This window comes from Impatiens glandulifera, chromosome 5 (genome assembly GCF_907164915.1).
Source record: "Impatiens glandulifera chromosome 5, dImpGla2.1, whole genome shotgun sequence".
In the NCBI taxonomy this organism is placed as follows: Eukaryota; Viridiplantae; Streptophyta; class Magnoliopsida; order Ericales; family Balsaminaceae; genus Impatiens; species Impatiens glandulifera.
Window position 1 is genome coordinate 6,727,921 of NC_061866.1, and position 13,770 is coordinate 6,741,690.

General features: G+C 29.2%; 2 protein-coding genes across 2 annotated transcripts; one reads left to right on the forward strand and one right to left on the reverse strand.

Annotated features, from left to right (window-relative positions):
- Positions 1 to 217: 217 nt before the first annotated feature.
- On the reverse strand, positions 218 to 630 carry LOC124938938 (16.9 kDa class I heat shock protein 3-like). Its single transcript, XM_047479458.1, has 2 exons — positions 391 to 630; positions 218 to 289 (listed from the first exon to the last, which is right to left on the reverse strand). The coding sequence occupies exons 1-2, from the start codon at positions 628 to 630 to the stop codon at positions 218 to 220; spliced, it is 312 nt and encodes a 103-aa protein (XP_047335414.1).
- Positions 631 to 10,966: 10,336 nt separating this feature from the next.
- Positions 10,967 to 13,206, forward strand: LOC124938767 (phosphatidylinositol:ceramide inositolphosphotransferase 2-like). The gene is made up of 11 exons (XM_047479271.1): positions 10,967 to 11,115; positions 11,199 to 11,288; positions 11,376 to 11,462; positions 11,660 to 11,728; positions 11,815 to 11,895; positions 11,974 to 12,045; positions 12,112 to 12,172; positions 12,265 to 12,364; positions 12,458 to 12,553; positions 12,640 to 12,686; positions 12,770 to 13,206. The coding sequence occupies exons 1-11, from the start codon at positions 11,083 to 11,085 to the stop codon at positions 12,898 to 12,900; spliced, it is 867 nt and encodes a 288-aa protein (XP_047335227.1). The 5' UTR covers positions 10,967 to 11,082; the 3' UTR covers positions 12,901 to 13,206.
- Positions 13,207 to 13,770: the final 564 nt, after the last annotated feature.

The following is a 13,770-nucleotide window of genomic DNA, read 5'->3' on the forward strand; positions in this document are numbered from 1 at the left end:
AAAAACAAATGTTATTAATTAGCCAAACAATTTTAGAAGATTTAATTATTGTTAAGCTTCTAGCTAGAAGCCATGGATTTTATTCTTCTTATTTATTTTCTACCCAACATCGCGGGAGAATGAATATCGAGTAAATTCTCATTCGATTAAGAAGGAAAAACAAGAGACAAATCTTGATAGTGATGGGTCTCTAAAGGATGTGAACCGTATGTCTACTTCAAGACAATTTTAATCCCTTGGAAATAGTGATGGTAAGAACTCCCAATCCTTCCTCAAACCGGGTGGTCACCTAATTAAATTCTCATATTAATTGTAACCAACCAATGATAACATTTAAATCTAGATATATAGTTAATGAAAACAACTTATATAATAATTAGTAACAAGCACCTGTTTAGTTATGGCATCATCCGGCAGCTGGAATGATTTTCTCAAAACTCTAGTCTGTCGCTCCACGGTGATAATGAGCTGCTTTCCTTCTACCGTAACTCTTGGCTCTTGATTCTTCAATCCCCGGAGATTGACACGAAAGATGTGTGATTCGGGTTTTTCCTCCCATTCTATCTTTGCCTTCAGGAGATCGTTGAAAAGATCTATCCTTCTAAGACTGAACCTCGGAACTATAGACATTAATGGAAAGAAAATAGAGAGATTTCTTAGTAGGATTTGGGAATATATGTGTATATTTGAGAGAGGGAGCTAGGAAAGTGTGAATTGATGCCTTATTCTTTGGAGATGATGCATTTGATATTAGTGATATCAAGAATATATGCAAATGCTCCTCTACATGATAAATAAATGGTTGTGATATGTTTAAAAGTCTCCATTTCATGTATTAGTGGTTGGTTGGTTGATTGGAGTGAAGCATTAAAAAAAATAGAGTTATGTAAAAATAAAGAAAAACATTGGGTCAAATTGAAAAATAAATAATGTGAACTTAGAAATAATTCAAACCCAATGATTAAAAAGAATGTTATACTAGTGACTAAGTAACTAATATAACTAAATGTTGAGATATAGACTTATTAAATAATAATTAATAAAATATGAGAATCATTTGAGCACAACAAAACACATAAGAAAAATTAAAATACCAAAAAAATAAGAGAGAAAAATAAAGATGGAAGGTCATGACAAAAAAATAAATAAATAACGTGTATGAATGTCTACCAACAGAGCGATTCCAACTGGACTCTACTGAATTTTCAGAACGACTTTTCAGATAGTATTATAATAATGATGTTATAAATAATATGTATCGGTCGAATCCAATCACTAAAATACGACGATTTTTTTCAAGCTAAATAGTCCACCAAAAGATAATATAGATAGTAATCCCAACGATTTAGACCCGACATATCTGTTGTCTCGATCCAAATTTCTCAATAACTACGACGAAACTTAGGACTTACTAAGGAATGGACAATGTAGAGGTTCGGTTCGAGAAATCACATTACCATCTCGTTACGATCAGGGACGGGATTTCACCGTGGTGCACCGGAAAAAAAAAATTAAACTTAAAATATAAATTATAAAATAAAATAATTCATATATTTATAGTATAAATTATCAAAAATATAAAATACCTAACACTAATTTTAAATATTAAATACAAAACAATATAACATTTAATAAGAATAATTTTTTCAAGAGATATCAAAAACTTCTAATTATTATATTAAACAATAGAAAAGATAAAGAGGATTATAGTGAAAAATGAAAAAAAAAAGTAACGATTGCATTAAATAAATATTAAATATTAATTATTTTAAAACAACTAACATTAAAAAAAGTTACATTTTTTGGTTCGGGAGTCGGTGCAGGAATATAAATATCACCCACACTCTAAACCCCGATCAACATATTTGGGGTTTTCTCCAATCCATCTCGATCTTCCGTTAGAGTAGAGAAAAACACATCAATTAGTTTAGTTCAGATCGGTTACCGCAAAGCAATTTTAAATTGTCATCGTTAGGCATCACCCACTAAATTTCAAAGAAGACTCCATATACTTGTCAACCCCACCACAATGTAAAAAAAAAAGTTAAATGTTGATTCAACCTCCATAAGGTACATACGACTAGTCATAATGAAACTTTTTTCATACATATGTTGTCTATCAAAATCTCACCATGAATAAAATTCTAGCCAAAAAATGATATCTTAGAATGAATCATGGATTCTCACAACTTCTCCCAACAGTAATCGTAAGGAGACAACTACGCATACACGCTATAATAATGCCCCCACATTAGTACAATCCATGTATTGTCACTTTATAACATCATGTATGATCGGTTGTAACCTCCTTACGCCCCTACCATGATCAAACCTAGCATGAGAAGAGATTTCATGGTGTTCAATCTCCTTTTATATCTGATGCGATTAATAAAACTGTTAGTTCGATTATCAAACATATCCTTAACAATATCATTTTTGCAAATGGCAATGGAGGCGAGATCAGGAAATATCGCATCATGATACTTAACTTGCACCAAACATCATCTTATAAGTTAATTGAGACCCCGTTCCCTATGGCGAATCTGCATTGCTCGCGATAACTCTTCCATAAAGAACATATTCCACTTCAAATGCTACAACCCGTAGAGCGATTAGACTTTTTGGTGAACCATCTAGATCAATTTTAACAATATTTACTTATGATCAACGATACCCAAAGACTATCTAGTTCAGATGCAAATTTACTACACCATTTTGAAAGAATGACATTAGTAAAAGAAACGAGATCCCAGATATCTAGACCCCATGATCCTTGTATCAATTGACCTTATCTCAACTAACAAAATGATTGAATGATGAATTAGAAATTTCCCAAAAGGAATTTACATATAAGTCTCTACATTTTCAGCGCAACACTTTTGAGAAGAATGAACAAAGATATCACATAGGGGGTATAGAGGCCAATGCATTCTTGATGAGAACCAAACGACCTTTCAAGATTATTTTGGTTTTTCGAGATCATTTTGTTTTTCTAAATGGATAATTTACCTTCCATCTTAGTGATGATCAGGTCCCAAGAGGCCTTAGAATGGGTTTTACACCCAATAGCAAACCAATATATAATGACGGGAGCACATATACCAAAACCCAAAACATTGGCGAGACTTATTTTTCTCTTCAACGAAACAGAGTCCGAGAAAAAGAGAAGATATTTATCAAGATTAACTTGTAAAACGGAGGAAACACAAATAACCAAAGGATATCACGAAGGTACTTGAAATTTTTGTAAGTGTCTTGAATCATGCACAAAGAATCGTCGAAAAAACGAAGATGAGATATGGAGAATGGAGTTCTCTTTGCCCCCACAATCCACACCAAGAATAAGTCCTGCATTTTCTACAAAACCATCATTTTTAGAGAGTTTTCATTACAATGTCGAATAAGGAGATAACGGATCACCCTGTCTGATCCTCGACAGCTCTAAAAAAACAATGAGAACTCTCATTCACAATAATTGAGAACTTTGACGTCGAAACGCAAAATCTTATCCAAATCAATCCATTTTTCACTCATTCTCATTCTGTCCATGACAATAAATAAAAATTCTCAATTGACATAATCATAAACGTTTTCAACATCTAGCTTAACAAAATTACATTTATCGCCTCCTCAATTAACCGAGTCAATACTGTTGGCAATTAATACAATATCAAAGATTTGATGTCCCTTAATGAATATTGTCTTATTCTAAAAGATCACCATTCCTAGCCTCTTACAAAAGTCTATCAGTCAAACATTTTGATAAAATCTTATAAAATAAAGAAACCAAGCTGTCTAATTACAATGTTAAACTGTTACAATGTTAATTATTCCCACTACCATAATCAAAATAGATATAGTAGCAAATATTTATATGTATCTATTAATTTAACTAAAAGTGTGACACCCAAATATCACTTTAGGACCGAGGGTCTTCGGTCCTGGCCAAGGACAAAGACTTAGTATAATTGTACACACGACCGAGAAAATAGGATTCCAGATAATCCAAGACATGGGACCGAGACAGATACCTTAGGACCGTGGCATTTGATTTAAGACCGAGGCAGATGCCTTAAGACCGTGGCATTTGATTTAAGACCGAGACAGATGCCTTATGACCATGGCATTTGATTTAAGACCGAGACAGATGCCTTAGGACCGTGGCATTTGATTTAAGACCGATACATTTTCTTTAGGACCCAGAATGTGTTGTCTTAGGACCCATAATGTTATCTTAAGACCTAGAATGTTGACTTAGGACCGATAATTTTGCCTTAGACCGAGACCCATGATTCCTTTGGACAAGTCCTGTTCATTATTTGACTCTTGCCCATAGTTTAATTAACTTCCCATGGTTTTAATTAAACAACCCATAGTTTTATTTAATCTACCCATAGTTTTATATTCCAGTTCATGGTTTATTTAAACAACTCATGGTTTTTTATTCAAACAACCCATGCATAGCACATGCATTAGCCAAATGTCAAAAATATAGACACATGCCTTTGATTTGAAATTGCATGTACATGATTTTAATGATAAACATAGTTAATCATCATGCTTTCAAAGTATGAGACGTTTTTATGGATTTATATCATGGTTTCCAAAATAATAATATGTTTTGCCTTGCATGTTATTGGTTTACAAAAGCTGATCTAGTTTTCCTTGCATGGTTCTGTTTTACAAAACATATTCTATTTTTATAATCATGGTGAAACAATACAAGGCATTGATAGAATTTATGGGATGACGGCCAACCAAGATGAGCTCTGGTGGTTTGATTCCAAATTTATGGCTGATTTTTATGATTATATGGGACTGAGTTCTGGAGACGAGCTCCTAGAATATCTATCCACATAGACATGTGTCCAAACAGGAATGTGGGCTTTAGAGATGGACTCCGAAGAGTACCCTTCCAATCATGTGCTCAAAAAGTCACGGATTCTTCCTTTTAAGTTCAACTCTGAAGGATTTAGGGTCAATTCATGTGCTCAAGCTATGCATGTACATTCACCATGATGAACATTCTTTTACAACTCACATGCATCGTTTATAAATCATGTTTCTGCATAAACTACTCTTTGGATAGGAAGGAAATCATTTTATTGCATTGTTTTGAAATCATTTAAATGTTTGTTGACTCATTAGACTCACTATGCTTGTGTGGTGTATGTACTCCTTAGCTTTATATGGTAGCTGAAGAGAATCGTTGGAGTGAAAGCAGCATGCAGGATTGAGTGTGGAAGGAGGGACCTTAGCTGATTATTTTTGTGTATTTTGTGAACTCATGCTGTATGACTGCATTTTGTTTTAAAACAGACTAAGTATTTTGTAATGTTTTAAAACTGCTGGAACCTTTTTGTAGTAAGGAACAGAATATTATGGTATCTTTTGACATCAGGTGCCTATGTTTGTAAAACATGTCTTTAAATGATGAATCCACCTTTTAGCTTCCGCTTATGTGACAGTTTCTGGCATGATTATATGTTCAAGCATGTTTAGGTTTCACAATCTCTAGTCTAGACTGATAATTTAGATTTAGGGACGTTTCAAAAAGTATCAAAGTTTATTTATATATTACATCGAGTCTTTTCGATTACGTCATAATATTTTATTTATATATTAACTTAAAAAAATATGTCATATTTATTTAATTTACTAGAAAAACAAAACTAATAATTATTTTAATTTAGATTTTTTTATAATAAGTTTAAAAAAACTAGCATGTAGCCCGTGTATTTTTACGAGTAATGATATAAAAACTGAGAAAAAAATTACAGTTAAAATGTGATAATATTTTTAATTTACTCTCACATATATATTCAAATTAACCACATATTTCGACCCAACAATCTGGACACTTTAAAAATTAAGCATCATTATATATATATATATATATATATATATATATATATATATATATATATATATATATATATATAGATTAGTTAGTTAAAAAGTTGAACTTATATTGTTAAAACGTTCCGCGTTCATCAAATTTGGTGTTGAATTTAAAATATAAAGTCTTATTATTCTAGTTGGTTAAAGAGTTGTACTTGTTTTGTTATGTTGCAAGTTCGAAACATACCTATAACATTTTTAATTTTATTTTTAACCGTTTTAAGTTTATAGGCGGGTCAACCCACAATTCGACTCAAATATCCAATTTCTCACATATGTATCCAAATTAATCACAACTCTCGATCCGACAATCCGGACACTTTAAAAATTAAAAATCATTATATATATATAGATAATTATATATTTAATAATGTATTATATAAAATTATGTCTTCCTCTGTCGAGTTAGCATATGCGACCAAGAATCGAACCAAATTCATTTTGAATACTTTGAATACTAATATGAGATATGAATTGAACCAAATTGAAAGATGAAATTGTCGACCATGAGATCTCGCAATCAATGAGTATGCGTTTCAAGTTCGTTATGGATACTTTGAATACTAATATTAGATATTTTGGAAAGCAAAAATCAATGGATTTCTTCTTATTAAAATATTTCAAAATAAATTCATTATTTAAAATATTTTATTCTAAATTACTATTATTGTTATTTATGTGATTTGATTTAATTTAATTGGAAATTTTCTAATAAATGTTTAAATAATGATTCTTAATAAATTAGAATTTTAATCTTATTAAAAGTTTAAAATAAAATTATTATTTAAAAAATATTTATTTACAACTATAAATAAAATATATATACAAATTAAAATTATTAATCTTATTTAAAAAATTAAAAATATATGTTATTAATTTTTATTTTATAATAAAATAATTAGATTAAAATATTAAATGTACATTATTAAAAATGTTTTATATAACAAAGATGAGTTGTTTTTAGAGAAGTACATTGTTGCAATTCAAAGTGGGCATGGCATAATGAATTTTTTTAAGCATATACTCATCAAACTAGAATCAATCCGTTAAAACACTAATATTGGATCCATTTTATTATGGTGTTTTTGTGCCAGTGAAAGTGGGCTGTAGAAATTCACAATTTGTTTATGCCCAATAAGGGTTTGGGAGAGGGCATTAGACATGAACATCTTATATGGTCTAGTTATACCATAAAATATTTAGATTTTTTGGATTTATATTATCTTAGATGATTTCATTCAAAATCTTCATTTTAATAACCTTAAATTTGTTTAAGTTTAAGTTTGAGAACGAGAGTTTGAGTTTAAGTTTGAGAACGAGAGTTTGAGATCGATATATTCCCTCACTTTGTTGTTAGTACCGTGGAAAATATATATTTCAATATATATAGTTGGTAACATGGAATAAATTATATATATTATAATGAATCAATAGTTCTTGCTTGACAAGTTTTAAAGAAATTGAGTACACAAGTTCTAACAAAAAAAAATTATTTGTTGTATCACTTTAATCTAACTAAATTTTATCATAATTTGGGTTAAAATAAATATATTCATTGCAATTTAAAAAAAAATGAATTAATACATTAGAGTAGTTTAAGTTACAAGAATCTTAGTGATGTTAACTTTCTATATTAAAAAAATAGATAAATTAAAATTCAATTCATTGAATAAAATTCATTTTAAAATTAAAGAGTTTGCTCACCCCAAATGTAACAATCTAATTTGACTAAAAGAGTATATATAACTCAGCATTTTTGTTTTGTAGGGAAATTGCAGGCAAAGATAAAACCAATTTATGGAGTTTCTTTGCATTCACATTTGAAGTTTCCTTTGTCTCCTCTTGGAAGGTGGTAGTAATATTAATGTATAATTGAATAATCATTGAATTTAAAATGTAATGGTGAATTTTCAAAAATAAAAAAGAAAGAAATGGTGAATTGGCAATCAATAAGCTTGTTTTGTTTTTTTGAAATACACCATAAAAGGTTTTTGTTATTAAAACTTGCAATTGACTCCAAAACTACATTATTAGTCATTAATAATATTTAGTAATACAAATAAAATAATTAATCTTGGACTAAAAGAGTATAATAGATTTAAGGTTTAATTCTCAATTAAAAAAACTATCCCTATATAAAGAAATTGTACTATAGATAGTAGGTTGGCCAAAGTTTGGCACATTTAAAGAACACATGGCTACTAATTTGATTAGTCTTACATAAATCGATACAATAGCTTTATGAAAAATTAAAAGAATTATGTAATAAATTTATACAATAGCTTTATCAAATAGACTATAACAAATAAATAAAATCAAACATACATGAACGTTTAGCCAATAAATTAGATAATCGATAATCGATATTCGAATTCAACAACTTCACCCGGAGCAAGTCTTTCCAAAACAAATAAATATACATTACAGATGTCACGCAGGAGACTAGACCTGGGGTAATGTTTGCTTTAATTAGATAATGACCGATGCTTAAAAATAAAATATCTATGTCAACAACAAAATGGACCCTTCCACTACTTTCAATTAAGATAGATTTATTTTGTAAAATATTTCAATCTTGATAGACATGAATTTGACCCATCAATGTTAAGTGACATCAACAAATTGTACATTTTGTGCCACGTTTACAAGCAATTTCAAAAGTTACATAAATTAAACAAAAGAAGCATAACAACTACATTAATAGATAATAATTATAAATAATTCATTGTCACAATAATTCTTTGTTACTCATTTGTGATTACGTGTTTTCGTTTATGTGTTTTAATTGGTTATTCATACTTTTTGTTTTGAGTGTTCATTTTGAATCATACATTTTATAAAAAAAAAATTAAACGATTCTAATTTATATTTTATAATATTGCTATTGTTCTTTTGAAATAATAAAAAATAGAAAGGAGAAACATTTATTACCTACTTTGTTATGCATAAAAGTTGTAAAAAAAATTATAAGAAATTAATTCTCAATCAATTTATTAGAGAATTAATATAAAAAATTAATAAATAATACAAAATAAAATATGTAAAGTCAAAACAAATAATTAATAGGTAGATATTAATATCAACAAATTATAAAAAGTAAAATTTTCAATGAAAAAATCCAACAATTAAGCAATTTGTTGATGTTTATTTCAAAGACGAATACATTTGAATCCGTAAACGACGAGGGTTGAAATAAAGCAAGTCAATCGAACTAATGAAACAATATCAAAAAATCTCTATCAAATATTCCGAAAGATAGTTAAAATTATTAGTGCGGTTAAACATCATCAAAAAAAATGTACAGTCAAATAATAAGGATCATCTACCTATAAGATCGAAATAGTAAAAAATTCATACAAAGAGAAGATCTAAAATAACTCTTTAGTAAAAAAATAACTCTAGATCTATCCGATTATTTTGTCTCATTTGCTACTAAGAAAAGTCAAACACGGGCTTAAATTTGACATAAAATCGGAGGGTGTAAGTAACAAACAATCATCAACAGTTGAGAGTATTATTCGAATTATAAAAATTCGAGACGAAAATACGATAGTCTAAACATGATGCCGAACCGAAAAAACAAAATATTAACTCAAATATGAGTAATAAAAAAGGAAACGAGACCTTCAATACTAAAAAAAAAATCATCGAAGTTGCTAATAAAAAACAATTTTTTCTTGAATTATTTTGAGAGAGAAAAGACAATTTAATTTCGTAATCACTTGTAAATTCAAATTTATTTTGAAATGAGATGTGAATAGCAAAAATCCTTTCATATAATACATGAATATAATTTCATGAGTCATCAATACTACTTTTCTCATTGTTTATATGTATATTTGTTGAAATCAAATAATTGGTGGCCTACATTCAAATAAAAGGGTTCAAGCTTTTGCAATAATAAATAGGAATGGCAATAATATAAATCAAAAATGGGAAGGGCTTATAGTGCAAACCAACACAAGGCTTGAGCCCCACCAAGTAATTTGCATGACAATTATTGATCATTTAATCTCATAACTTTATGCTCATGAAGTTAGTTAACTAGTCCTCCTCTTTCATTGTAGACAACACATTAGAATAAAAAAAATGACAAGAGAAATAAAGATAGAAGAAGTTAATAAACATGTAAACATATATACTTCTAATTTTGTTTTAGTAAGAACAAAAACAAACATCAAGAACTCTAAGACTCGGTCAACGATATAGCCATAGCCGTCGTCCATCCTGATCAACTCGACTCGTTTCCCTGTCACCCGGTCTCTCACCTATCTACCTATTGACCTTAGTCATTTGCTAGTTCTTTTTATAAAGTTATGAAAAGAAGATCGTCAAATTATCAAGTTTCATTTTGTATTTTTCATTTTTAACTCAATTTCTTTCGACTTTCGACTTCCAATTTTAGCATGTATGGAATTGAAGCTTAAATGTGGAGGCATGAGCTGTCTTATCAGAAATACTTATTTTATTTTATTTTATTTGTATCATCATTATCATTCTGGTTAATATAAAGCACTGTGTAAAAAAAAAAAATAACAAATTCATTTGAATAGTTTAAATGACAAAAATTGTATCTAAGAGACTAATGGTCACGAATTTGATTCTCACTAAAAAAAAATTTAGGTTGAAATAAGATAATGTTAGTTTTTAAGAAATTCCATACATTTCATAAAAATCTTAATAACACAACTAAATATCAACATTGAGGGTTAATGTCAAACACCCTATTATTAGAATTTTGAGCTCTTAGAGTTAACTTGAATATGTTTCCTTGTTTTCCTATTTGAAAATATGTTTCCTTTTATTTATTTTAAGTAAATTATGACAGATAACTTGTATTAAACTTATTAGTTGGTTTGGATATTTCAGCATTATTAGACTTTTGTGGAATAATAATAATAATAATAATAATAATAATAATAATAATAATAAAAATACAAAAGTATCATATTTACACAATTTCAATAATTTGTTTTTTCTTAGAATTGCTATCCATCTTCTCTTCTAGTTGTTTAAAAAGTTTCTCTGTTTTCAACTCTGTATTTTTCTCTCTGTTTCTCTTTCCAGTTCTATGTACCTTTGAGATTGATTAGGTTTTCGTTTCTGGGTCATAATAATTGTTCGATCTCTTTCTGGGTTTTGATCATCACTGTCTTCTTCTTCTTCTTCTCAAATTAACATATGTCTCTATACCTTCGTCTCGAGGCTTCTAAGGTTCGTACTTTTTATCATAAGATTTTCGAACATGATCATGTTCTTTAATGAATTAATCATTTTTCTTTTTCATGTGATCGAAGCTATGGAAGAGGTTCTGTTCGGAGACTGTTACAGAGATCAATCTTCTTTTTGAAAACTGGAGTTATCTTCTCGCCGGAATCATCTTCCAGGTTTATTTATCAATAGAATTTTATGCTTAGTTATGAGATTTTCGTTTTCAAATAATTCCTAGCTTTTATTGATCATCATTATTTCAGTACATTCATGGCTTGGCTGCTCGAGGAGCTCATTATTTTCATAGACCCGGTCCAATTCTTCCTGACGTTGGGTTTTATCTTCTTCCGGTTTGACTTCAATATCCTAAGTGTAGTTTTTCACAATGTCAATTTAGTGAAAATTAAGTTTTACCCATTTTCTAAAAATGAAAAGGGTAACACAAGTAAAAAGTTTTACAAGTTTTGAATAAACCAATATTAAAAAAAATATATATAATTGGGGTCTAGGATCTTTTGAGCAATTTCTGTGATGGTTGTTGTTGCAGGAGCTTGGGCAAGAAAAAGCCTATATCAGTGAGACTGTATTTAGTTTTATTTTCCTATCCTTTGCTTTGGTGAGATTCTCCATAGTTTGAAAAATATAATTTACTAGAAATTTGGCAATATTAATCTTCAATTTTCATGATTTTTTTCTATGTAGTGGACTTCTCAACCCTTCTTCCTAAAGACTAAAAAGTTCTATACAGCACTCTTGTGGTGTAGGGTTCTTGCGTTTTTAGTTGTGAGTCTCGATTTTACTTGTATTTTCTCTTATCGAATATCAAATCTTTTGATGGATGTTTTGTTTTGATTTTATTAGGTGTGTCAGATTCTTCGAATTATAACATTTTATTCTACTATGCTTCCTGGCCCAAATTATCATTGTCGCGAGGTACATATAATATTGATGAATATCCCAATTATAAGTGCAAAATAACTTTGATTTTTTCGGTTACAGGGCTCAAGGCTTGCGAGGTTGCCACCTCCAGATAACGCGCTTGAAGTTCTGTTAATTAATTGTGAGCAAAAAAGGGTGAAACAATTATTTTCTATATTAATTTTTAAATTTCCTTCAATTTTAATGATGCGAACGCGATTGTAATCACTGCAGCTCGAGGAATATTATACGGTTGTGGTGACTTGATATTTTCATCGCATATGATCTTCTCCCTCGTATTTGTGCGTACATATCAGAAATATGGCACCAAGAAGTAATTAAATTTATTTTCTTTTGGGATCTATTGATTCAACTTCATTATCATCACAAATCAAACTTAGTCCAATTTTCCTTTACATACATACAGGGTAGTAAAGCAATGTGCTTGGTTAGTTGTGTTAATTCAAAGTGTGTTGATTGTGGCGTCGCGAAAACATTATACAGTGGATGTCATCGTTGCATGGTAGAGGGATCGAATTCGACTATGCTTATTATTGTTATTATATTTAATTATTTTGTATCAAATTACTTGATTATTTTTTGTTTTAGGTACACTGTTAATTTGGTGGTATCTTATGTTGACCATAAATTGCCCGGTAAAAAAGCCTCGTCTTTGTTTCTACATCGTGCTTTAATTTGAATTTGAATTTGAATTGAAAGTATGAATATAATATTGCAGAAATGGCGGATCGGTCTGGAGCTTATCTGCCTGTAAGCAGCAAAGATAGTGGAAGGATCACAAGAGAAGAGAATCAAAAGCCAACACAAAATGGGAATTCTGGAGATCTTATTGAAGGAATTAGAATTTAATATTGGTTAGATTGGGTTGTATACAAATAGTTTTGCATAGCCATCCATTATATCCCTTTTTTATGTTGTAAAGTCTCAAATTAAACGAATGAATGGAAGTTTCCAACTTGATAACATAAAGAAAATGTATTTAAAGTGAGAAAGATTAATGTTGTATAATTACATTGACATTGGTGGGTGATAGAAGAAGAGACTATGTATATAAATTATTGTATCTTTAATTGTTGGTTTGTTGAGGCAACATTTGTTTATAGAAATTTCTATATTTGATGTTGCAAAAAGTAAGAGTTCATCTCTTCTTGTCTTCTACTACTTGTGTGTCGTGTGCATGATGTGTGAGTATAAATTATAATATTTTTTTAGTTTTGAAATAAATTATTAATACGTTATGTAACACAAACTCACTAGTATAAATCCAATAATGTAATTTTAGTATACGAAAAATCTATGTCTAAGAGATTAAAAGTTACGAGTTTGATTTTCACTTAAAATATTTTAAGTTGAATCAGAAGTCATGATTATAGGATAATGATTGTGTCTAAGAGACTAATTTCACAAATACTAGCTAGTTTTCTAAATTAAAAAATAATAATAACTATACGTTATTAGATATATGTTATTAGATTGAATACTTCTATACAAATTAATATTATAATTTGTTATAATAATTTTCCTCTTTTTTTTTATTTATAAGGTCATTTTAAAACTGGCATTTTTGTCTTTTTGTAGGTCATCAAGGTCCCATGGTATGGAAAAGTGAAATGTGAGAAAAATAAGAATTTTATTGAAAGAAGTTTAGATATAATTATTTCTCTTTTTTGATTGATATATTGCTTACATTGAAGAGCCCCCTATTTATAGGATACAATG

Bases quoted from the DNA above. Each gene is read 5' to 3' on its own strand.
- LOC124938938 (XM_047479458.1), bottom strand. From the start codon at position 630: ATGTCTATAGTTCCGAGGTTCAGTCTTAGAAGGATAGATCTTTTCAAC. The intron at 290-390 runs GTGCTTGTTACT...GAATTTAATTAG, and splicing joins ATGATGCCATAACTAAACAG to GTGACCACCCGGTTTGAGGA.
- LOC124938767 (XM_047479271.1), top strand. From the start codon at position 11,083: ATGTCTCTATACCTTCGTCTCGAGGCTTCTAAG. The intron at 11,729-11,814 runs GTGAGATTCTCC...TTTTCTATGTAG, and splicing joins TTTTCCTATCCTTTGCTTTG to TGGACTTCTCAACCCTTCTT. The intron at 11,896-11,973 runs GTGAGTCTCGAT...TGATTTTATTAG, and splicing joins GGGTTCTTGCGTTTTTAGTT to GTGTGTCAGATTCTTCGAAT.